Consider the following 24,063-nt stretch of genomic DNA (forward strand, 5'->3'; position numbering starts at 1 on the left):
GTCGCATACTCGCATCGCATCTCATGGCATTTGATACAAACGAAAGAGGGGCCGCAAACCTAGCACCTGAATCCCTGGAGACGAACGTGACAAGCGTGTGCAATCCTCTTGCCATCCCGAGTGCTGATGTACCGACGCAGCCCGTGGTTCTTGGTGCACCTGCACAGGCACATCTTCTGCCGCCGGAGCCTGACGGGGCCGCGCGCCCACGCCTTGGATGAACGCCGGAACACACGTGCGTAGCGCCAGCGGGTCGCACCTCGGCGGCGCTGTGCTTAGGGGTGGAAATTTGGCTTGGGCTCGACGAGAGGGCTCGGGCTCGATGAGGCTCGAGCCAGCTCGCGAGCCAAAACGAACCAGTCGATTCGGTTCATCTCGCGAGCCGAACTAACAACATCAAGTATACTATTATACCGTATTATTATTATGTTTGAACTATTTTATTGAATTTTTTTAACTTGATACGTGATACACTTATATTGTAGTCTAAAAATATATTATACATGATTTTTTATCTTATAATATATATATATATATATATATATTATACTCTAAACATGATTTAAACATGATTTAGTGTAAGGCTCGTGAGCCGTTACCGAGCCAAGTCTCTCGGTCAGGCTCGCAACATGACCGAGCCGAGCCAGGGTCAGCTCGTTTCCAGCCCTAGTTGTCCTCAACGTCTCGCACACCATCGTAGCGAACACAGCTAAAAGGAGTAGAAGTTGCACCGCACACCATCGTAGCAAATGTTTGACGAGTATTCTTTGCTGAGTATAACACTCGGCAAAGTCTTTGCCGACTGTAAAATGACCCTTGCCGAGTGTCTGAGACACTCGGCAAAAACGCGAGTCTGGTAGTGCGCGTAAAGCCTCATGGTTGATTCGTTGCTGCCGGGGCAGTGCTGCTTGTGTTGCTGCTATCCCGACTGGAGAATGGGTTGGGTCGTGTTGGCGCCGATCCAGACGCCAATCACTACGATGAGTATCGATGATGGTGCTCTCTGCGGAAGCGCGGACGGTCCGCGATCTGGCACAGAGGCCAGGTTTTATGTCAGACGAGCCGGACGGTCCGCGCCTAGTGGCTGGACATCCACGTCTAGTGGCCGGACGTCCGCGCCGCCGCGCGTGCGCAACAATACCTGGATCTCGCTCCCGAGAGTGACCCTATCAAGGAGGAGATATCATATGGTTTGTATTGTGATCGTCAAGCCACCCAAAACACTTCTAAACGATGTGAAGCCTAAGAGAGGTGAAGATTAGAGGGAGAAATCTATGTTACTATCTACTCGTATGGCAAAATGTAAAGAACTGAAGATATATTGATTGTTTGATCGATTGTTGGTTGTTTAATGGGTCGTACCCCTTCAAATATATAAGTGGGTCTGACCCGTTCCTAGACGTTGTTCAACAGCTACCGCGGGATTAAAGGACTAAACACGCAAGGAGATAAGAGTTTAACCGTCTAATCTGGTCTATTCGCGGACCGTACGTACTTGTGGACGTACCGTCCGGACCTCAAAGCTGGACCGTTCGGCTGTGCTCGGTGTCACAAATAGTGCTTCAACAGGTCGTCAGAAGATAGGGGTGGTAGGGTATTTGAAGGGGTTTAGGGCCCTCGATTCACATGGCAGCTTGGAGTTTCTGAACTCAGAACGGCTTGATGCGCATGACGTCGGTATGTTTTCTTTAGCGACGATGGTGTGGTGATTTTTATTTCGCAATGCATGGAAAATTGGCGACATGAGTTCGAACTTCGAACTAACGCAATCCAACACAAACACACTACCTCCCACGAGCTGGTTTTTTGTGCGAGACAGTGAAGAAGCGAACAAATCTAACCAGCCAAATCCTTGGCCGGACACCACAGACCACGGCGAACAATTCCCCTCTCTCCTCCGTCCATCTTATTTCTTCGCCGTGCGTGGCTGCTTGCGCCGACGGCCGACGGATGAGCTTGGAGGACTAGGAGTACGGCTAGCAACTCGGGACGGGCACCTTGCACGCGGTGAACACCCTGCGCTTGTGCCTGGCGTCGACGAGGCGCTTCAGGCTGGCGTCGTCCTTGTACCGGCACAGGCAGCCGGGCCCGTGGGACAGGAGCTTGGCGCAGCAGGCGGCCGTGGGCGACGCCTTCCCCGCGAACGCGCTCGCGCAGGGGGTCAGCTGCGTCACATCGCACGGCGCCAGGGCCGAGAAGTCGCCCGCGGCGCGGCCGGCGGCGAGGAGGAGGACGACGCTGGCCAGCACCGCGGCGAGGAAGAGCGCGGCCGGCCTCATCGTCCCCGACCGACGATAGATGGTGTCACTGGGATAGGTCGGACCGGGGACCGGACTAGCTGCGACTGCGAGTGGACTGGGTGCAGTGGGAGGCCACGTACGAGCGTCGTCAGGAGGTTTTTTTGTAGGCGCCGGTTAGTTGTGTGCTATGGTATGGATTATTAGCCCGGCGGAAGGTGAGGTGAGTCACGGCGTAAGCATGTCGAGCGAGCCCAGCAGTGTCCGTTAGGTTAGGTGAAGCACGCTGCACGCCCGGTGAAAGGGCTCTCCATTTGATGCTTTCTCATCAGTCATCACTATGATTCTAACAGGGAGGTACGTGCTCATCCTGCGAACGTATTGTTGAGTTTTTTTTTCAGTTCAACACATGGTTACGTCATGATCCTGTACTATTCCCGAATAGGAAGCCAGAGCCAGCAGCTCGATCTTTCTGATTTTGAAGATATCGACACGGTAGATATTATGGCAAACTTCTATAAGAAAAATAAGCATAGCTTCTTGTCCCTAACAACTAGTTCCCCCCATTCCTGAGGCAAAGTATCTGTTGGAGCAACATACACTTGCCAGCCACGGATTCTTCAATTCCTACACATGAAGCTATCCTTTTCTTCACGGCCTATGCCCCCTGAGCGAGATATGATATCGACGATTATGCCACGGCATTTTGGGCGCATATATATAAAGACAGTGCTTTCTGCAACAGACCGATCGATCAGGTGAACCGAGATATATAACAGCTTATACGCCCCCGAACTCACATAGACATCATGCACCCTAATTTTCCAAGCGATCATGGCAACGGACGAGGGGTGGGCGGCGGCGGCGGCCATAGCAGGCGCAAGCCGATTCATCAGCTTCTCGGTGGAGGGCGAGGTACGTACGCTGCTGCTCTCTGCTGTTCTTGTTCTTTCTGGGAAACTATTAGCTAGGCGACGCCATCTGCGTGCGTCATGGCCCGGTTTACTCATGGACCCCCGTTGTTATCTGTGCCTCTCGCAGCCGCGGACATCTTGCTGTGGAAGGACAGGAATTTGTCTGCAGGCCTGCTCGCTGGGGCCACGTTGGTATGGTACCTGTTCGAGGTAGTTGAGTACAGCATTGTACCGCTCGTTTGCCAGATAGCCATCCTGGCCATGCTCGTCGTCTTCATCTGGTCGAATGCTGCGCCCCTCTTGAACATGTACGAGACTTCCCTTTTACACGAGAGAAAAAAAATTACAGGATGCTGCCTAAAACAGGCTCGTTCTTTTATTATTTTATTATCTAAACCAGGCTTGTACTTTGATACTACTCACCAGCAGCACTACCTAAAAACTGGCCTCTCAAATCCATTCTAGCAGAATGATATGTGAGAGCCACAGCCACGTATCATCCTCTCTACTTTTCCGGGAAGAGCCGATGGAGGATAGGAGGGAGGAGACCACCGCAGACTGGGGGGAAGAGCCCACGGGGGACGGGAGAAAGCCGTCAGCACCATCTGACCCCTCAGACCCAGAGATGGTCGTGGAGGAACGGGATAGGGAGAGAAGCCGGGGTACGGCACTGTCGGAGAGGGCCACACACCAGGGAGGGCCACGCACAAGGGAGGGGGCTACGCGCCGGGGAGAGGAGTCACAGTCACCCCATGGAACTTGTGCGAGAGAGCGTCGGAAAGAAACCAGAAGAAATGGCATGGAGAATTTGTTTTGGTAGTCACGTGTTGGTGGAGGGAGAAAAGCAGGGAAAGGGAGAGAAATAGTGTTAAAATTAGCTGAAGACATCTAAATAGTCAAGATAACATTTCAGTTATTAGCTACTTTTAGCAAATTAACTAATAGTTAGCTAGTTAATCCCACTAGCAATTTTTTAACTAACTAACTATTAGCTCTAATGCATTTAAACACCCTCTAATAAATTTGGAAGACCTATTAGGTAGTCTGCTAGGGTATGTTTCTTTCTCTCCACTATCCAAATACTAAATATTCTGTTTAGGTAGTATGCTAGATATGCTCTTAAAGAAATTTCAAATGACACAAAGCCACAAGGAACATAATTCAACTAACCAGTTTTGCGTTGCAGAGCTCCTCCAAGGATCCCAGAAGTGATCATCTCTGAGCATGCCTTCCGACAAATAGCACAGATCATCCATTACAAACTGGCACACACCGTGTCTGCTCTTTATGACATTGCATGCGGGAAGGATCTGAAGAAATTCCTCCTGGTACATTTACTTTGCTACGTTTATGAGAAAATCATGTGGCAATTGTTACAGTGCGAAGATAGAGAACACTGCAAAGATCTGACATGTGTGATTCTTGGAATTTAAGTTAAACTTGAACATCCCAAAGCACTGAACGGCTATGCCATTACTTTGATGCTATTCAACAATCTAATAGAGTTCTTGGAAATCTACGATGTTGTAGTCTTGCGCTAACAATGTTCTGTTTCTGATTCTAAGGTGGTCTTGTCACTGCTAATAGTGTCAGAGGTTGTAAGTTCTTACAGCTTCACAAGTCTTCTATATCTTGGTGAGTAGCGCAGAAAATTGTGACTTTTATAACAAGGCAAGACAATATATAAAGCAGTTATGACATACATTTAACAATTCTTATATTTCATCCACAGGATTTCTCTGCGCCCACACTTTGCCAGCGTTGTACCAAAGATATGAGACAGAGGTTGACCACCTAGCCGCAAGGGGTAGTGAAGACATCAAGAGGTTCTACAAGAGGATTGATTCCAATTTGCTGAACAAAATACCAAGGGGCCCAGTCAAGACAAAAGTTAAATAAAATATTCTCCCTGAGAATACATCAACAGTTCCTTTGCAAGGATGCATGAATGGACCTATCATAATCTGCAATAGAATGCGTGAATACAACCCCACAAATGTGAAAAAGTAAGCTTGGAGAATTCAGACTTGACTGCTAGCATCCAAATGTACCTAGCAATGTGTTACAAGCATATTTTCAGGATTTCAACAATCAATATGAAATGGACACTAATGTTGTAATCTCAACAAAGCATATGTTATCGAGAATTGAATGGTGATTTACTGATTTCTCTTTCAATTGTGATACCACGGATTTAAGTACAAGTGTACAACACATATAAAAAGTATCCAATATGGGCTCATCAAGAAAACTAGCTAACATTGCCTGATTGTCTATGGAAAAAAATAGAGGATTAACATGGTATTCATCATTCAATGTCTTCTCATATGTAAAATGCTAGTGCTATGTGTTTTACTAATATACATGTGGATTCCTCGGGGATTAAGCATCGCACGAGCTATTTGAAAAGATTCATTTGTACCTTCTATAGTCGTGGAGAATCATCCCAAATCTGCTGTAGAATACGACCACTTGATACATCAGAGCCCTTGGCTCTTTCTTATTTCAGTAGATGAAATATCTATGCGAAACTTTTCCTCCGGAATAGAAATGAACATTTCTCTCAGCTCTTCTGGAATGTCTAAGTTCTCAAGGACCTTGGACAAATACCATATATAGTATCAGATGACCTCTTTTATTTTCTTTCTTTCTCAAATGTGTGTAAAGAAAGCATTGATGCTAACACATACCTTGAAATCTCCTTCAATCTTTCGACCACCAACAAGAAAAGTAGTCCCTATGCTCTTACATTCGAGAAGTATCTCCAGCATTCTGTTGTAATCTCCTCCATAGTACTTAGGCTGCAATGAGCAAGCTTAGTTCAGTTAGACAACAAAAATATCCAACTGTCAATTTACTTATGCTGCAATGAGTAAACTTTGTTAGCGAACGCAATACCATAATATGCTCAAAAGTAAAAAAAAACGCTGATAAGACGCCATAAAGATGGAAGAAACTGCAAATAGCTATTGTGCTGAATTATAGATCATTAATCTTGATAATGCATTATTGATTAATCTAGAAGGGCAGGCCTAGTGCAGTGGTGAGAGTTGTCTAAAGTCCCCAGGTCATGGGTTCAAAGCAGCCTCTCCGCATTTGCAGGAGAAGGCTTGTCTCGGTTTATCCCTTCCCTAGACCTCACCCATGTGGAAGCCTGTGGCACTAGGTTGTCAAGGGCGTATTGATCAAGGGTAGGCGGCCCTCGACTACGGAGTTCGTAGTCTCCTGCCGTGTCTTCCAGGACCGAAGGTTATGCCCCTTACGGCGGCTGGGCTTGAGAGTAGATAGAGAGAGAGATGGGTAATTGTTTTTCCTTCCTTTTCTCAAGTGCTGATTACATGTATATATAGCCCACGGCTGAAACAGAAAGGTTAATCCTTTCCTAAATAATAGGCTAGATAACCTCTAACAGAAAGGAGTAATCTCCTCCTAAATAATAGGCTAGATATCTTCTTTTGCCTAATCTTGCGGCTAGTTGGTTTGGGCAGCCGCCTCCTGTGCTGCACGCTCGGCCGCCCTGCGTATGTCGCGGGCGCGACGTCGCCTGGAGTAGGGGATGCCGTACATGACATCTCTCCCCCCCTCGATCTCCAGCTCGTCCTCGAGCTGGAACGCTGGGTACTTGGCGGCGAAGGCGTCGAGATCTTCCCATGTGGAGGAAGCTACAGGTTCTCCCTTCCAGCGGATGAGCACCTGTCGAACCCCGCGAGCGATGCGAGTGCGTACAGCACGTTCCGGCTCAGGGTCGATGGCTCCATGATGAACAGCGGGTAACGGTGGTGGTGTCGCGGGAGGCTCGCCCACCCATTTCTTGAGGAGGCCGACATGGAACACATCATGAAGCTTGGCGCGTGGAGGCAACTCGAGACGTACAGCCACCTCATTGATGAGCTCGGTGACTCGGTACGGCCCAAAGAAGCGGGGCTGAAGCTTGCTCCTCGGCGCCTGAGAAATGGAAGCCACCGGCCGCTGACGGAGTCGGAGGAGCACCCAGTCCCCAACGGCATAGGAGACCTGGCGGTGAGCTTTGTCGTAGTAGCGCTTCTGGATTGCCTGGGCCTGCTCTAGGCGGTGACGGACGTCGGCCAAGAATTCTTCACGTTCGGCCATTGTTTGGGCCACAGCAGCCACGCGCGTGTCCCCTACTTCATATGATCTGATGGTGGGCGGGTCGCGGCCGTATACCACCCGAAATGGTGTCTCCTGTAGAGAAGACTGGTACGCTGTGTTGTATGTATATTCTGCCCAAGGCAGCCACCGCAACCAGTCCCGCGGCCGGTCGCCGGAGAAACAACGGAGGTACATGGTGATGACGCGGTTGGCAGCCTCTGACTGTCCATCGGACTGCGGATGGAACGCCGTGGTCATATGTAGCTTGGCGCCCATGAGCCGCATCAGCTCCCTCCAGAACGTGGAGGTGAACACCGGATCGCGATCAGAAACCATGGATTGCGGCATCCCGTGGAGGCGTACAATGTCGGTGAAGAACGCCTGTGCCACAGACTCAGAAGAGTACGGGTGAGCTAAGGGGATGAAATGGCAGTACTTGCTGAAGCGATCCACCACCGTTAGGATGACGGATTTTCCTTTGACCCGGGGCAGAGCCTCGATGAAGTCCAGCCCGATGTCAGTCCACACTCCAGTCGGCACGGGTAGTGGAAGAAGAAGACCCGCCGGTTGCAGATGCTCCGTCTTGAAGCGTTGGCACGTAGGGCAAGCGCGGACGAAGTCCTGGACGACGCGACGCATGTCGGAAAAGTGGAAGTCGCGCCGGAGTCGGTGGAGAGTGCGCTGCATGCCCTCATGTCCATCCCCGTGCACCGCGGCCACGATCTCCAGCAGGAGTGGCGTGGTTGGAGGGATGTACAGCCGACCATCATAGGTGACCAGCCCGTCGACGAGGCCCCACGGGGCTGTACGGGTACCCGCGGCCAGCTCCTCCCGGATGGCGACGAGGCCAGGGTCGAGAGCGTGTGCCTGGCGTAGCCGCTCGATGTAGTCGAAACACGGGCCCGAGATGGTGAGTACTACGCCGTCAGGTGTGTCCCGGCGGGACAGCGCGTCTGCGACGGTGTTCTGGGCGCCCGGCTTGTATTCCACCTCGAAGTCGAAGCCGAGAAGTTTCCCGACCCAATGATGTTGCGGAATTGTCGCGAGGCGTTGGTCGAGGAGGAACTTCAAGCTGTAGTGGTCTGTCCGGACCGCGAAGCGCCGTCCCCACAGGTATGGGCGCCAGTGGCGTATGGCGTGCACGAGCCCGATGAGTTCTCGCTCATATGCAGCGAGGGAGCGATGGCGTGGCGCGACGGGGCGGCTGAAGAAAGCGATGGGGTGCTTGTCTTGGAGCAGCACCGCCCCGAATCCGTGCGTAGAAGCGTCACACTCGACAACAAAAGGCCGTGTGAAATCCGGAAGCGCCAAGACCGGGGCCGAGGTGACAGCGGTCTTGAGGGCTGTGAATGCTGCCGCTGCGTCCTCAGTCCAGGAGAACCCCTCCTTTTTCAGGAGCGCCGTTAGGGGTGCTGCGATGGCGCCGTAGTCGTGGACGAACTTGCGGTAATAGCCCGCAAGGCCCAAGAACCCGCGGACCGCGCGGGCGGAACGCGGTTGGGGCCAGTCGGCCACCGCCTGCACCTTGGCGGGATCCATGGCGACGCCGGTATCGGAGATGACGTGGCCGAGGTAGGTGATGGACGACACCCCAAACGCACACTTGGAGCGCTTGACGAACAGCTGGTGTTGCTGCAGCACGGTGAGGACGGCTCGGAGGTGTCGGAGGTGGTCGGCCCAAGAGCAGCTGTAGATCAAAATGTCGTCAAAAAACACCAGTACGAACCGACGGAGGAAGGGACGCAGAACGTCGTTCATGAGTGCTTGGAATGTCGCCGGAGCGTTGCACAGGCCGAATGGCATGACGAGGAACTCATATAGCCCATCGTGCGTGCGGAACGCCGTTTTGGCGATGTCGTCGGGACGCATGCGGACTTGATGATAGCCCGAGCGGAGGTCCAGCTTGGAGAAGAATTTGGCGCCGTGGAGCTCGTCGAGCAGCTCGTCGACGACTGGAATGGGAAAGGCATCCTTGATGGTGATGGCGTTCAGGGCACGGTAGTCGACGCAGAACCGCCACGAGCCATCAGGCTTCTTGACCAACAGAACGGGAGAAGAGAACGCCGAGGAACTCCGGCGGATGAGCCCCTGGGAGAGCATCGTTGTGCACTGGCGTTCCAGCTCGTCCTTGTGAGTCGCGGGGTAGCGGTACGGCCGCACGGCGACGGCCTGGGCACCTGGTTGGAGAGTGATGCGGTGGTCGCGAGAGCGCGGTGGAGGCAGTCCCTGAGGCTCGGCGAAGACGGGGTCGAAGGAGTGCAGCAGCTCGTCGAGGAGGGACGCGGAGGCCGTGGTGGAGCAGATGGCCGCCGCGATGGCGCCCTGGGCGCATGGCCAGCAGATCGGGCGCCCCTGCATTATGAAGGACATGGTGCGGCGCTTGAAATCCCACGTCACCGGCCCGAGCGTGCCGAGCCACTGGGCGCCCAGAACGACATCATACCCAGCCAGCGGCATGACGAAGAGATCGGTGCTGAACACGTCGCCCTGGACGGAGAACGTGACGTGGTGCAAGACGCCTGGGCAGGTGATTCGCTCGCCGTTAGCCACCGTTGCCGTCATGCGTGGCCGGGCGGAGATAGGGAGCCCAGTGCGGCGCGCTGCGGACTCCGAGATGAAGCTGTGTGAGGAGCCCGAGTCCAAGAGCGCGGAGAATCGGACGCTGCCGATGGTGACGCCGATCTGGAGGGTGTCGATGAAGCGGACCCCGGCGAGAGCGGAGAGGGAGAAACACGGCGATTCCTCGGTGGGCGCCCCTGGTGCGGCCCATACAGCGAACACGGGCGCCTCCTTGTCGCCGGGATCCTCCACTGCTGCGTTGTCGTCCCGTGCGACGTCATCGATCTCCACACCATTGAGGAAGAAAAGGCGGCGGCAGAATCTGTTGTGGCCACGGGTGAACTTCTCATTGCAATTGAAGCACAACCCTAGGCGTCGTCGTTCTGCCATCTCCTCCGGTGTGAGACGCCTCTGGTCGTTCTCGCCGCGGCCCTGCTGGGCGGCCGCTGGAGGGGCAGGGAGCGCCAGGAGCGGCGCTGTTGCCGGCAGGGCAGCCCGCTGTGCAGGGCCCGGGTGACCGCGCGGTGCTGGCCGCGGTGGTTGCTGTACCGGCCGGTCGCTCTCCATCAGCTCCACTTGGCGAGCCAAGCTTATGGCCGCCGCGAGTGTCTCTGGGTGGTGGATACGGACGGCGTGGCTGAGCGGCGGTAGAAGGCCCCCGGTGAAGAGCTGGACACGCTGCGCCTCTTCAAGCCGACCGGCGCGAGGTAGAAGGGCCTGGAATCGGCTGGCGTACTCTTCCACGGTTCCGGTGCGTCGGCAGTCGGCGAGTTCGAACATCGGGGCAGACCGGAGTGGGGGCCCGAACCGGAGGTTCAGGAGATCTTTGAAATGTCCCCACGATGGGGTGCCCTCATCGTCCTGAAGCTGGATATACCATAGTTGCGCGACCTCGTCCATGTGATAGGACGCCATGCGCACGCGCTCCTCCGCCATGGTGCGATGTTGGCGGAAGTAGGCTTCACACTTGTTGAGGAAGAGCATTGGATCGACGGTGCCGTCGAAGCGGGGAAAGTCCCACTTCTTATGGCTCGGGAAGAAGTCGTGATCGCGGGGCCTGTCTGTCTGGTTGCTCTCAACGGTGCCAGACGCTGACGCAGTCCTGTCCTTCATGGCTGCCATGTCGGACTTGAGGGTCTGCATCTCTGAGGTCATGGTCCTGAGCATGTCCAGCACGTCGGCGATAGACGGCTCAGACATGGTGGCTGCTGGGCTGGTTGCGGATTCAGATGAAGAGGTCGGCGAGGGTGGGTTGGGCGGTTGTCTAGGGCTGGCGGCGGCTGGTGAGTAGGTGGAGGATCGGCTGGATCGCTGATACCAGATGTCAAGGGCGTATTGATCAAGGGTAGGCGGCCCTCGACTACGGAGTTCGTAGTCTCCTGCCGTGTCTTCCAGGACCGAAGGTTATGCCCCTTACGGCGGCTGGGCTTGAGAGTAGATAGAGAGAGAGATGGGTAATTGTTTTTCCTTCCTTTTCTCAAGTGCTGATTACATGTATATATAGCCCACGGCTGAAACAGAAAGGTTAATCCTTTCCTAAATAATAGGCTAGATAACCTCTAACAGAAAGGAGTAATCTCCTCCTAAATAATAGGCTAGATATCTTCTTTTGCCTAATCCTGCGGCTAGTTGGTTTGGGCAGCCGCCTCCTGTGCTGCACGCTCGGCCGCCCTGCGTATGTCGCGGGCGCGACGTCGCCTGGAGTAGGGGATGCCGTACATGACAAGGTCTTCCCTTTTATTTTTATTTTTATTTTTATTTTTATTTTCTCGAATACGCAGTTGTGTATCATTATATTAAAAGAAGAGGGGAAAAGGCCTGGGGCCTGAAACAAAATAGAAAAATACTCCAACACACACCAGACTCACACAACATACGCACACCAGACGCACCCACCACTCCAACCCCACAACAAATAAAGAGGATAAAAACCTTCCTCTAACCAGGATCAAAAAGAGTACGCAAGTTATTGGCACCTGCCAAAAACCAAAGCTGCAGTTCCTCTCTGAACCCAGTCTCTAAGGAAGTAAGGCAGGGCGCCAAGCTCCATCAAAAATACACATATGTCTATGCTTCCAAAGACTCCAAGCTCCAAGGATGACAACACTATTAAAGCCCTTTATTTTGCTTTTAGGAATCTTAGCTAATGCTTTCCTCCACCATTCAGCAAAACAAATATCTCTTCTCTTAGGAACCACAGTAGACAGCCTAATTGGAGCTAAGATATTATGCCAAAACTGCCTTGCAAAGACGCAATTTGTTAAGGATATGCTGCACAGTTTCATCTTCTTGGAGACACATAGCGCAATTTTCAGGATAATCCAAACCTCTTTTGCAACCTGTCTGTTGTCCAACATTTATTGTTGATAGCAAGCCAAATAAAGACCTTACACTTAGGGGCTGCCCAGCTCTTCCAGATCCTTTTCAAAGGCTCGAAGGTTTCAACTCCAATGAAGAAAGCCCTGTAGGCCGATTTGGAGCTAAACAAGCCATTACTGCTAAGTCTCCACACATGCTTGTCATTAGAATTTCGTAACTGAAAATTGTCAAGAACTTTCCACAGCTGCAGATATTGCTCGATACCAGCCAGAGAGAGATTTCCATGGATATCTTGTACCTAATTATACGAGGTAAGGGCCTGTTGAACAGTCCTTAGAGCAACTGCAAGAGGGCAAGAGGCTACTAAAATAATATTCCCCAAAACTTGCTATTGGAGATTGTTGCAAAAAAAAAAAACTAAAAAAAATATAAACCACACAACAGAATGCTAATAACTGATCTCTAAAAATCTAAACCCCAGTCTTCTACACCTTCATTGATGTCGCTGCGCGACGGGAGCGACCGCAAGGTGGACTGGGTGCTTCTGGACAACTTCCACGCTTCCATGGCTTGTACCAGATTGCTCTCCCGCCACCGCTGCACCAGATTTCTCTCCACGCATCCATGCAAGATGACCGTCAAACAGTTGCTCTCCACGCGTCAAGCAAGATGACCGTCAAGCAGCTGCACCAGATTGCTCTCCCGCCATTGCTCAAGCATCTCCCGCCGCCATTGCGTGAGGCAAAAATAAACGCGGCGTGCATTGGACCGATTGGGGAGCAATATATGACGCGTAAATTTGCGGGAGAAAGGACAAGGGATGAGGGACACGAAGATTATGGGAAGAGAAAAAGGGAACTGTTGGAGGGCTTAAAATGCGCTTTTTTTTCTCTAAAAACACTTTTGGGGTTGGTTTACATGTTTTCTTGGAGATGCTCTTACATCTCTATATTTCTTTGGCACTGCAGCAGTAATGAGAGGAGCTATATCCTCGATGGAGCACCCATGAATCCACCTATCATTCCAAAAAAAAGGTTGTAGTACAATTGCCAATATTGGTAGACACCGCAACCTGGAATAGAGCTCTGGCTTGGGGAGAAATTTTAAGATCTAAACCACTCCAAGGCTTGGAAGGAGCAGTTTTCTGAAGCCAAAGCCATCGAATTTGCAGGGCCCAGTTCATAGTGAGGAGGTTAAGAATTCTAAGGCCTCCCAAATCAAAAGGCGTGGTGACTTTATCCCAAGATATAAAACAACTTCCTCTTCCTCCTCTAACTTCCTTAATTTCCCAAATCAAAAGGTCTGCCCTTTTATTGATTATTAATCTAATAAAACAACTACAAAAACAAGACAGGATCTTATAAAACAAACTAAATTTGTACCCACCCCCACCCCCCTCCGAATTACTAGTTGTTTTGGCTTTTTTTAGGTACGCAGCTTATCAAGACATAATGTACATCTAGGCGAATAGCAAAAGCTATATACCTAGAAAGGCAAAACGACTTATATTAGGAATTTGGAACAGAAGGAGTAGGTAGAATTGTCATGGGTTAAACTTCTTACGTTAACAAGCCTTGCTGCAGTGTCTGCACCAATTATAAAAGCGCTTCCTGGGAAAAGTTCTGCTTTCTTATAGAAGTATGGCTGGTTAGATATAATCACATTCTTCCCTGTAGAAATAAGATCATAGTCATTGAACACTGGACAAAGTTTCCCAAGAAAAATAGATACGGTATTTCCTAACCATGTCTATCCCAGAAAAAGTAAGCTACTCCTTCAAAAGCAGTAAATGATAACTGATGAGAAATTAAATGGACTTTCAGTAAAACCAAAGATGGTTTGCCCAATTTGTCAGATCAATATTTCATAGTTTAGTAACATAAGCACAAACTCTGGAAAACCCTAGTTCTCTGCAACTGCAATTGAACTATGTTTCTAAGATTGGCATGACAATCTGATTAGAGTTCTAGTGGTAGAGAAAAATGGAAGTCATGGTACATAACTGACAGCGTACATGACACTGGGCCATACCTGCTTTTCTAAATTGCTCAACACGCCTCTTAATTTCTGCAATAGATAGTGGAGGTTTATCAGCATTAATTGCTGATATCTCAAAGAATGGAAGCCCATCATCACACATGCTACAATAAAAGGTTTCATGAAAGGTATCAGGCAATTTACTATTCAGATGTAGAAACAACAAAAAAGGTATATGTAGTAGGTCTAAAATTTGGCTACAAAGATATGAAAATAGTGTTGCGCAGCCAATGGCCGTTATCATTTATCAAAACATAATAAACCCTCCCTTTAACTAGTAACTTTCTCAGACAAATGACAAATTATTTCCATGTTAACACTGTACTACTTGTTTTGCCATTTTTGTTATTTTTCCTTACTAGTATTTAGCATGATGAAATCAACAGTACATTTTTTGAACCTTCGTGTCAAGCTTCACAAGGAGAAAAATCAAACCTTACTGCAGCTTCTAGCAATCTAAGGTGACCATCGTGCAAGGGGTTGAACGAACCAGGCAGAATTATTTTTCTGTTCAAGTTACTTTCCGCCGGAGCTACATTGAAGAACAGTGTGGTTCAAAACATGGAGTTATAGAAAAACATAGAACCCACAAGACATGACAAATTAATTTCACAATGAAAATGGAAGAATTCTATAATGAAAAACGGAGCAACTGTGGGTGCTAAATATACCAGCAAAATTATATACTTTCATGCAAACTTGCCCATTAATAACTTGCTGGAGTTCTTGATCTTCATCAAATTGTTCCATGATTTCTTCTGGAATTTCAGATTTGTGAATGTCTGACTGAATGGTTGCAGAAACTCTGCAGGTATCTGCTATTGCCTACAACGTGGTGAACTCTTAAAATGAGAACTATCTTAGATAGTGATAATGAATCATCATAAGACTCGGGGGCATCCTGATATGATCACATAATCAGGGTTGGTTGCTTGTATTTGTTGATTATGAATTTATGATGTTCAACTTGATCGATATTACCATTGAGAACATACAAGTGCAGTGCGTCTAGTGAGACATAATAACAAACCTTAAGCAAAAAGTAGCTTGAAACCTTGTCTTCTTCCTCCCTACTCCGTAAACCCTGGGTAGAAAGAATGTGGTATCATGAGACAACACAGTTAAATAATACTAGATAACATTGCTAATGCTGCAAGTTCCGACCCCACTGATATTAAAATAGATTAGTAGACAGCGGCAACTGTTTAAAGAGTAAGAAAGAAGCAGTGGTATGTGTACCTTCGACAAGGTAACATGTGATGTCCTGAGACAATTATGTGTCCATGTTGACACGTAAAACCTATTTGAAAACAATAATCCAATATTATATAGTGTATAATCAAGATCCACTGACTCCTCAAAGGATGATAATTTTGTGCCACACACCATGTGCTCAGGTTCTCATGACCGCATCTCAAACCACATGCTAAGTCAGATTTTCTAGCATAACCACTGTTCTAGGCTGGTGAAGGGGTGAGCTTATGAGCAAGGCATACCTGTGGTCACCATGTTTTGGACGTGAGCTCGCCAGTGACCCAGTAAATCCAACACCCATAACTTGCAGACCTACACATACTCCGACTCATTGCTTCAAAATTTATAGCAAGGATAGAGATGATGTTAGGTGTAAATGGTGCAATTCTACAAATTAAATACTCATGTGCTGGATGATCAAATGCTGGGAAATTAGATATAAGAACCAAATACCTGGTCCAGAAAGCTTGAGTGCTCGATTGTATGCGGCCAGTGCCATGTCCTCTGCAGCCTGCTTGCTAGTGAATTGCAGGGGCATCTGGCCACAAAAGCAGGGTTAGTGCGACTTCCCCATTAACCATCCGAAAGTCACTTGTTCGACTGTAAATTCGGGACCGGGAGTGCCGATTTCGTTACCTTGCCAAGGAGCTGCGCCATGGAGGCCCTAGAGTAGGGCACGACGACCTCGAGGACGGTGCCCGAAGCGCCGGGCACGGAGAGGAGCCAACCGAGCGCCTGCGCCGAATGGAGGTGCCGAGCAGTTGGAGTTGACAGATTTGACGGCAAAATTACATCACGCGTGTGGGCGTGGGAGGTGTTGGTACGGATACCTGGGATGCACCGCCGGCGAGGTAGATGACTGTCTGGGAGCGAGAGGAGTGGATGGCCTCCACCACCGCGCGGACCCAGCTCTCCATCACGATCCCGGTGGGCGCAGGGGCTGCGACTGCGACTCTGCGAGTGACTACGGGACGAGACGACGGGGTGATTTGTCCGGTTCCCTTCCTCCAACAGCACTGTAGTCCGATTGACCCCGGAATACACCTAAGCAAATAGAACATGTTTAAAAAGCATCTTGTTTATTTTGGTGAACATCGAGATGTAGGTAGGTTGGATTTCTACGTGGGTTAGTCTGACTAAAATGTTTGCGTAATCCTCTTTGGAGCAGCTACATCTTAGCTTGAAGTCTATTTTAACTCCTTTCTCCATTTGCTCGGATCTATTAATGCGACAGATAGAGTCTTTCATTAGGTTGATGACGGTTACAACAACGTCACGGCTGCTTACAGTCTTCTTGACAGCACTCTGTCAAAGTAATAATGCTCAAGATCTTGCTCTTGCTCTCAGCAGTGCTTTCACTCTCTCTCTCCAAAGACTTATAACTTCGCATCTATACAAATAGAGAGATACACAAGATAGGGAGAGAAATAATTGGATCACTTGATGTATGAACTTTGTGTGTCTTCTAAATGGACGCCTAGGGAGTCCTTTTATATCCCCAAATGAGACTCTAGTTGTTGCCCCTTTCCTTGTGAAGAAGATCTTAATCCTAGAAAAAATTGTCACTTCTGCGGGGTATCGGACTGTGAGTAGTCTCTGGTTGCTTTTTTAAACGATTGCGCGAACCGTTGAGCCTATCGTTGAACCTTCGACCGCCTGGCACACCGGACAAGGCATGAGAGACCTAAGTCATGACAAGTCGAGGCCAACTCCGAGCGGGAGACGCAGTCGCGGCTCGCCCGAGACGTCCCACAGTCACGACTCGCTCGAGACCAACCTCGTGTGGGAGACGCAGTCATGCCTCGTCCGAGACCTCCCACGGTCACGACTCGCCCGATACCAACATTTGGCAGGAGACTTGGTTCCGACTCGCCCGACACCAACCTCGGACGGGGGCGCAGTTTCGACTTGCCCAAGACCAACCTCGGACGACAGACGCAGTCATGGTTCGCCCGAGCGCAGTCACAACTCGCCCGGTGAGGCCCAGACTGACCCAAGTTTGGCCAAACTTAACAAAACTTCTCCAGCTCTACTTGACACTTCTTGAGAGGTTATCTAGCACTTATAGAAACAAAGTTAGAGCATAACCTAATTGACTAAGTGATGGGTTCATACCTCCTTCACTTCTTTTCTCTAGGATTTCTGTTTCACCTCAACCAGAGCTCCAAATGACACTTTCTCTACATACAAGGTTAGAGAGTAAAACCAAAGTGCCATATGCATAGTAGAAGGTGTATGCAGCATATTCGAACACTCAAACCTACATACTTAACCTTTGTCTTCATTTTGCTCCTTTTGACATGTTTGAGGTCGATGTTGGGCTCAAAAACTCCAAGTCTCCAAGACTTGATCTAGATTGTCATCTATGAGCTCCAACACCCTGCATAGGGCACACAGAACATATCCAAACACAAGAACAACCCAAACTCAGGGTCAAAATAAACTTATCTCTTTTGGGTTGCTTCCATGTTCTGGCTTTGACAATACTCCTTCTAGTGACCTTGCTCTATGTCTTGAGCTTGATCTTGAGCCTTATGGCTTACACCACATAACCATAGATGTTACCTCATTGGTTTTAAGTCATGTCCTTAGATTGTGATTCTCGATGCACCATATCTTTTCTCAACTTGATCAATCCTTGATTTTGCAAGTCTTCTTCTTCACCCCTGGCTTTAGGTTCCTCAGCCTCCTTGACCTTCTCCATGCACTTGGTACCTCGAAGCTCTTCTTGCACCCATCCTTTGCTTGACCAATTGTCTCCAAGATATGCACACCAAGACTCGCATAAGAAATGTTCTCCTTCACTTGTGATGTCCATAGCCATAATCAACTCAGCCTTTGGACCATCATTCTTGAACACTTGAGTTGAACTTTACAATCTTTACACTAAGCACATGTCCAACACTTAACACACCTATCAGTCTTTTAATTGGGTTGTCATCCAAACCATCAAAACCCACAAAAGAGCTTTCAACATGTTAATGGTATCCTTGTTGACTTTTAGGAACACGCCATTGAAGATATAAAAAAATAAATGTTTAGTTTTACAAACAATCAGAGAAATTTCAAATAGCGGTAATGCAATTGTAAAAACAGATATTAGTGAACACACCTGCTTCAAACGCAGAAGCTGCAAGCACTAAGCAATATAATAGTTTGGTGCACAGTAAGCAAAGTAGCTAAGCAGTCCTACATCTGCTACTTTGGCCAACACATTTCTCACTACAACCATTGACAGCAACCGACTATATTCCATAGTCCCTTTCGCATAACTCATCTCGGATCAACGTAAAGCCATGGACCAACCCAATCAAACCTAGATTCCACTGGCCATAAGGACGAAAATGGCATGCCACACACAAGCCCTACTACCCACCTGCACGAATATTCTAAAGAGAGGTTAGGAGCGGCGATCTGACCTAGGCATCGTATTCCTCGGCTTACCGCTTTGCACGACTGAATATGAGCTTGCGTCTCTCGATGGACTTCTTCTTCTCGGGCATGGCCTTCTTCTTCTTGACAGCCCACTGCTCCTCACGCTTCCGTCTGCGGAACATCGATTCTAGCATTGTCACCTTCACCGCCTCGGATGACATGTGCATGGACATAGGCCAACAAATCGCAGCTCCTCAGCCACAAATTGAATTGTGTATGTTGGTCACTTGTTTTCGATTGTTGTATGGAATAAAAACAATGCAACATAATGTTAAAAAGTAAAGACCTTCGTCGTTGAAGTCTTATCCCTTTGGAGTAACAACTCAACGACGAAGGTAGAGTGTAGTCGAATGAAATACACGAATTATGACAGAGATATGAGAACTCGTTTCATGTGCCTTAGAATTTCACTTCTCTCACACAAACCAAGTTTGCAATCATACCTTCAGCTTCTTAATGCAAGATAGCACGAAGGTGTTTCGGAGGATGCGCTATGCAAAGCTGTAGCACCTGGCTAAATGTACTTTATGCAGGGTACTGTTCATCTATTTATAGGGGAGATGAACTTACCTATTATAGATTTACAATAATGCCCATCCATTTTTACATAAGTCATTTATAAACAACATCGGGGCAACAACGTATTTTTCTTAGTCCTTGACTCCACGAGCCCCAGCCTTTGTCATTCAGTTGCTTCTTCCTTTCGGCGTTTGGCCGAAGCCGCTATCTTCGGTCACTGTCGTTTACGCTTGCATATAAATGAAGTGTTTTTGTATGTCGCTCTCTGTCGAAGCTTGGCTTCGTACTCATGTAAGAACATTCCTGAAATGCACTTGTTCATCGCCAAAGCCAGATGTTAAACAAATAACCTTCGAGATTCAAATGATCTTCGACAAAACCTTGCGCCCTTAAATAATTGAATATCATAATCAAAACAAAGGACCTTTGGCAACATATGCCCCCAACAGTAGCCCCTTGCGGGATGAGTTCGTTTTTTGATAACGAGCTTAGATCGCAATAATTTGTAATTGGAAGGTCTTGTGCCGAAGGTTCGGAAAACACCTTCCTGAAGCTCGTTATTGAATCGGTTGACATGCAATGGGACCCACTAGTCATTGAGTGAGACAGTTAAGGTGAGATGACAGCATGTATAAAAGGGGGCGACACCCAGCATTATAGGGTACGCCTTCTCACTGTCACTACTACTAGTGCTTTCTCTGCCTTCGATGCTAGTTTTCGAGCACTGTTTCTTTGCTCCCAAACCAGCCTTAGCCAGTTTCAAAGATCACTTGATTTTTCATAGTGCTGCTCGAGATGTCGCTGACACCCCCGAAGGATGCACTAGAGGCCCAAGTTGAAGAGATTGTTCCCACAATGGGAGCCATTGCTCCCCAGACCGAAGCTGGCTCTCTGAACTAGTCCGAAGACAGCGTGGGCATGGGTTTTGAAGATGATAACATAATCATTTGCCCTACGAAGCCCAGCCATGTGGACTTCGAAAAATCCAAAATCAAAGAAGGGCACATCGAGGTACTTAACCACTTTGGCTATTGTTGGAGCGAAGGCCACCCCCTCGACCAGTCTTCTTTAACACCAATTGAATAGGTTTTATCGTAGATACATGAAGCGGAGGGTACCTCGATCGGTATCGGAATCGAGGCCTTCGCCCAGAACTGCTGAAGGCATCGAAGCAAAGGGTTGCACCATTTAAAAGGGGGCTCTTTTAGCTTCGCAAAGGTGACCCCGCCAACTCTGGCGTTCTGAACAACAACAGTCCCGGCAAGGTCGAAGACCTGGCATCATAGGGCAAAGGGTACAACGCGTGGGAGAGGATCGTGTTCTGCTGTCATTCAGGCCCATTTGTAAGGCCCTCCTTGGGGTAGATTTTGTAGTAAATTTGATCAAGTTGTACTTAACATCGTTGTAATGATCCCATAAGGGGGAATATTCCGAAGTTGTAGCAGGTAAGTGGGGGCATTACTATTCTTAGGAGGGCATACCCACCTACCCAGATACATATAAATACTCCCGCATTGTACACTTATGGCATATGCTTAACAAGACGCTATAGTTCCATGCTTATTGTTCTGTTGAGCATTAGAGTTCCCCTTTCCCGAGTGATTGGGCCCACCGTTCGTGCTACAACAAAACAATACTGTGATGGCCCCAAGAAAGCGATTTCTAAGGCCACCACCTCTCTAGACGACGTGGCGAAGGCGGTCCTCACCGAGATGAAAGGCAAGGCAGCACTTGTCGGTGACGATCCCCAAGATGCACCCAAAAACAACGACGGAGCAGTCAACAGCAAGCGTCCTCGAACAGAGAACCCACCCACCCCCGAAGGCACTGTTCGCACGTGCAGTTCAGAGGTCCTCCCTCGGAACCCCTCGCCAGGTTTCACCCCTCGGAGGCTGGTGACATCATCGAGGGCGGCGAGGTCCTGGGCATCTCAGCTGAAAACCAGCTAAAGTTACGAGCACTTCACATTAAAATAATCACCTGCAAAAACAGAAGGATATACTCATGACCAAGCAGCAACGCACCAACATGCAGGCCAAAGCAAAGCAGATGATCCTAGAAGAAGAGTAGAAAATCAGAGAGCTCGAGCAGCAAATCGCATAAATGCAGGGCGAAGACCCCTGCCACCAGCAGCAGACTCTCGTGCTCAACTTAAACCCTTGTCACCCCACATACCACCTTCGCACCAACTGCCTTCCAAGGGCTGAATTTACCTTGATGAACGAAGCCCTCTTGCACCACAGCTTCAGGCCTCCTCTTGGCCGCAAAATTATAGAGCAAGCACTTACCCAAAGTATAACGGCAGTGCAGACCGAACTCAGTACATCATGAGTTATCAGGTCGCAATCCCATCATCTGGGGGGACAACGCCACCATGGCTAAGTCATTCATCGTAGCCCTCGAGGGCCCAACTCTCACATGGTATTCAAGGTTGCCTCCATTACCAATTGATTCATGGAAGACACTCCACGACGAATTCATGTTGAACTTTCAAGGTCACAGACCTGAAATAGACGCACTGGCAAATCTTTCACTTTGTAGGCAGCAAGAGAAAGAAAGTCTTCATGAATATTACAAAAAGTTTCTCCTATTGAAATCATAGCTGCCCTCGGTTGAAGACCATATAGCCATCCACTATGCAATCAGCGACCTTCGGGCAGGCGTCTTATACAACCACTACATAAGGGATCCACCAACTAACCTGCAGGAGTTGTACCAGCTTTCTGAAAAGTATGCCCGATTAGAAGAGCTCCACCAAAGAAAAGTTGAGTCTCATCAAAAGCCTAAGGAGACTCCGCAATCCAGCATGACTTGGATCAGGCCTCCGCAATAGGACCTAGCCCGCGCAAGAGCATGCCCTACTCCATCTGCACAACATCGCAAATCAGTAGCAACCAACTTTACCGCACCCACATCCCAGCCATGCACAAGCGGCCACACTCCGCATGCAATGAACTCTTCCACCAAATCATGGTCGTTGCTCATCCTGGCCGCGCGATGAAGGGTGTCTTCGTTTTTATCCCCCTTCTTCAATTTAAACTACGGGAACATGATGTCGTAGTGCGAGCACAAGATAGATGGAGGCAGCCTAGGAACCCCCTTGTCGTCCTCCAACGTCACATATACCAAAAATCCCACTAGTTCCCCACTTATTCTTGGCGCATGACATGAAAGTGCATGTATCAAACTATGCAATCTTGCCACCAATAACCTTCTTCTACCAATAAAGGCAATAGTTCTTGGCGAAGACATCAGCCGAGGGCTCTCCGCCATACAAAGTCGTAGCCCACATGAACTTTGCCAATGCCACCATGGCGTTCACGTAAACTGGTGAATCTAAACTTCGAAGCGTCGCAACACTTCGACGACAAAACCGATGCTCAGGCAAGCGAAGTCTAGCAGTGAAAAACGCCTAAAAACAACCAACTCCCCGTCTGGCTCTAGGATCTCTTTGGCTCCTGGAGTGCGCCCTACACCATTCCAAAATACCCCAAACACTGCATCTCCTCCACGCGGCTGAGTAGATCCTAGACATCCCAAATTCCACAGTATGCCCCCGACAACAACTCCACTACCAGTCTACCACCGTCGAATCACTAACTGTCTTCTCCGATGACGATGCGTTCGACGACGCAGACGGAGCAGACGATGACGAGGAAGAGGGCGACATAACATACAGTATGCAGCGACGGACAATTTGCTTCACATGGGACATTTCACCAGTGACAAGAAATGGAAAACATGTAATAGTTTGCTCACGCAAAGAAGTCAAGGTTTCTGTGAGCCAGAGTGTAAAGTTTTTTCCCCATGGCTAGGAACAATTTTTATAGGCCCGAAAAAGCGCCTCGGGAAACCAACAGTCCCACAGTAAAATGTCACCTTTCAATGGTCACATTTCAAACTTCCCCCTGAGGACCACTTCAACCTGACAAGGACAGCGTTTTGACCATCTCCCAGAAAATACTTTGGGGCCAGCTCACCAAGTTGAGCCAGCCCCTTGGGGGCTAGTGCTGGAGCGAAGGCTATCTGTCCCCTTCAGACTTCTTTAACACCAATTGAATAGGCTTTATCGCAGATACAGGAAGCGGAGGGTACCTCAATCGGTATCGAAATCGAGGCCTTCACCCAGAACTGTTGAAGACATCGAAGCGAAGGGCTACACTGTTTAAAAGGGGGCTACTTGTAGCTTCGTGAAGGTGACCCTGCCGGCTCGAATGGTTCCAAACAACGACAATTCCAGCAAGGTCGAATACCTGATATCGTAGGGCGAAGGGTACCACACGCGTGCGAGGGTCGCACCGCCCAATGGTGGGGCCCAGGCCGCGTTTTGATGTCATTCGGGCCTATCTGTAAGCCCTCCTTGGGGTAGGGTTTGTAGTACATTTGATTAGGTTGTACTTAACATCGTTGTAATGACCTCGTAAGGGAGAATATTCTGGAGCTATAACAGGTAAGAGGGCATACCCACCTACCCGGATACCTATAAATACTCCCACACTATACACTTATGGCACATGCTTAACTAGACGCTACAGTCTCTGCTTACTGTTCTGTTGAGCATCAGAGTTCCACCTTTCCCGAGTGATTGGTCCCACTTGACCACGTGTCAGTCGGTACCAACAACTATATTGACAAGATGCAGTTAGGGGTGATGAGTTAGTACCGAGTCCGAGGAAGTA

At 49.0% G+C, this 24,063-nt stretch overlaps 3 protein-coding genes across 4 annotated transcripts; 1 reads left to right on the forward strand and 2 right to left on the reverse strand.

The window, feature by feature from the left end:
* Positions 1 to 1,686: 1,686 nt before the first annotated feature.
* On the reverse strand, positions 1,687 to 2,362 carry LOC100273085 (nonspecific lipid-transfer protein AKCS9). Its single transcript, NM_001147534.1, has one exon. The coding sequence runs from the start codon at positions 2,277 to 2,279 to the stop codon at positions 1,977 to 1,979; it is 303 nt and encodes a 100-aa protein (NP_001141006.1). The 5' UTR covers positions 2,280 to 2,362; the 3' UTR covers positions 1,687 to 1,976.
* A 287-nt stretch (positions 2,363 to 2,649) lies between these two features.
* LOC100279514 (Reticulon-like protein B9) lies at positions 2,650 to 5,275 on the forward strand. Its single transcript, NM_001152513.1, has 5 exons — positions 2,650 to 3,152; positions 3,279 to 3,459; positions 4,338 to 4,479; positions 4,717 to 4,786; positions 4,884 to 5,275. Exons 1-5 carry the CDS (start codon positions 3,047 to 3,049, stop codon positions 5,048 to 5,050), a joined length of 666 nt encoding a protein of 221 aa, NP_001145985.1. The 5' UTR covers positions 2,650 to 3,046; the 3' UTR covers positions 5,051 to 5,275.
* LOC100194310 (uncharacterized) lies at positions 2,957 to 16,460 on the reverse strand. Of its 2 annotated transcripts, XM_023300731.2 has the most exons (14): positions 16,261 to 16,460; positions 16,067 to 16,165; positions 15,884 to 15,968; positions 15,673 to 15,742; positions 15,416 to 15,476; positions 15,207 to 15,260; positions 14,848 to 15,001; positions 14,612 to 14,708; positions 14,171 to 14,280; positions 13,703 to 13,809; positions 5,842 to 5,952; positions 5,574 to 5,748; positions 4,322 to 4,476; positions 2,957 to 3,472 (listed from the first exon to the last, which is right to left on the reverse strand). In XM_023300731.2, exons 1-12 carry the CDS (start codon positions 16,345 to 16,347, stop codon positions 5,632 to 5,634), a joined length of 1,152 nt encoding a protein of 383 aa, XP_023156499.1. In that variant the 5' UTR covers positions 16,348 to 16,460; the 3' UTR covers positions 2,957 to 3,472; positions 4,322 to 4,476; positions 5,574 to 5,631. The 2 variants fall into 2 exon arrangements, with proteins under 2 accessions (XP_023156499.1, NP_001340258.1); NM_001353329.1 differs by lacking the exons at positions 2,957 to 3,472; positions 4,322 to 4,476 and adding an exon at positions 4,934 to 5,202 and having other exon boundaries at positions 16,261 to 16,447.
* Positions 16,461 to 24,063: the final 7,603 nt, after the last annotated feature.

This window comes from Zea mays, chromosome 8, assembly GCF_902167145.1.
Source record: "Zea mays cultivar B73 chromosome 8, Zm-B73-REFERENCE-NAM-5.0, whole genome shotgun sequence".
Lineage (NCBI taxonomy): Eukaryota > Viridiplantae > Streptophyta > Magnoliopsida > Poales > Poaceae > Zea > Zea mays.

What these genes read in the sequence shown, in the direction of transcription:
- LOC100194310 (XM_023300731.2), bottom strand. Translation starts at nt 16,347, where the DNA reads ATGGAGAGCTGGGTCCGCGCGGTGGTGGAGGCCATCCACTCCTCTCGC. An exon ending in TCGCCGGCGGTGCATCCCAG is followed by an intron (nt 16,166 to 16,260) that starts GTATCCGTACCA and finishes CATTCGGCGCAG; the next exon opens with GCGCTCGGTTGGCTCCTCTC. An exon ending in CCAAAACATGGTGACCACAG is followed by an intron (nt 15,477 to 15,672) that starts GTATGCCTTGCT and finishes GTTTTCAAATAG; the next exon opens with GTTTTACGTGTCAACATGGA.
- LOC100279514 (NM_001152513.1), top strand. Translation starts at nt 3,047, where the DNA reads ATGCACCCTAATTTTCCAAGCGATCATGGCAACGGACGAGGGGTGGGC. An exon ending in GCTGCGCCCCTCTTGAACAT is followed by an intron (nt 3,460 to 4,337) that starts GTACGAGACTTC and finishes TTTGCGTTGCAG; the next exon opens with AGCTCCTCCAAGGATCCCAG. An exon ending in CACAAGTCTTCTATATCTTG is followed by an intron (nt 4,787 to 4,883) that starts GTGAGTAGCGCA and finishes TTTCATCCACAG; the next exon opens with GATTTCTCTGCGCCCACACT.
- LOC100273085 (NM_001147534.1), bottom strand. Translation starts at nt 2,279, where the DNA reads ATGAGGCCGGCCGCGCTCTTCCTCGCCGCGGTGCTGGCCAGCGTCGTC.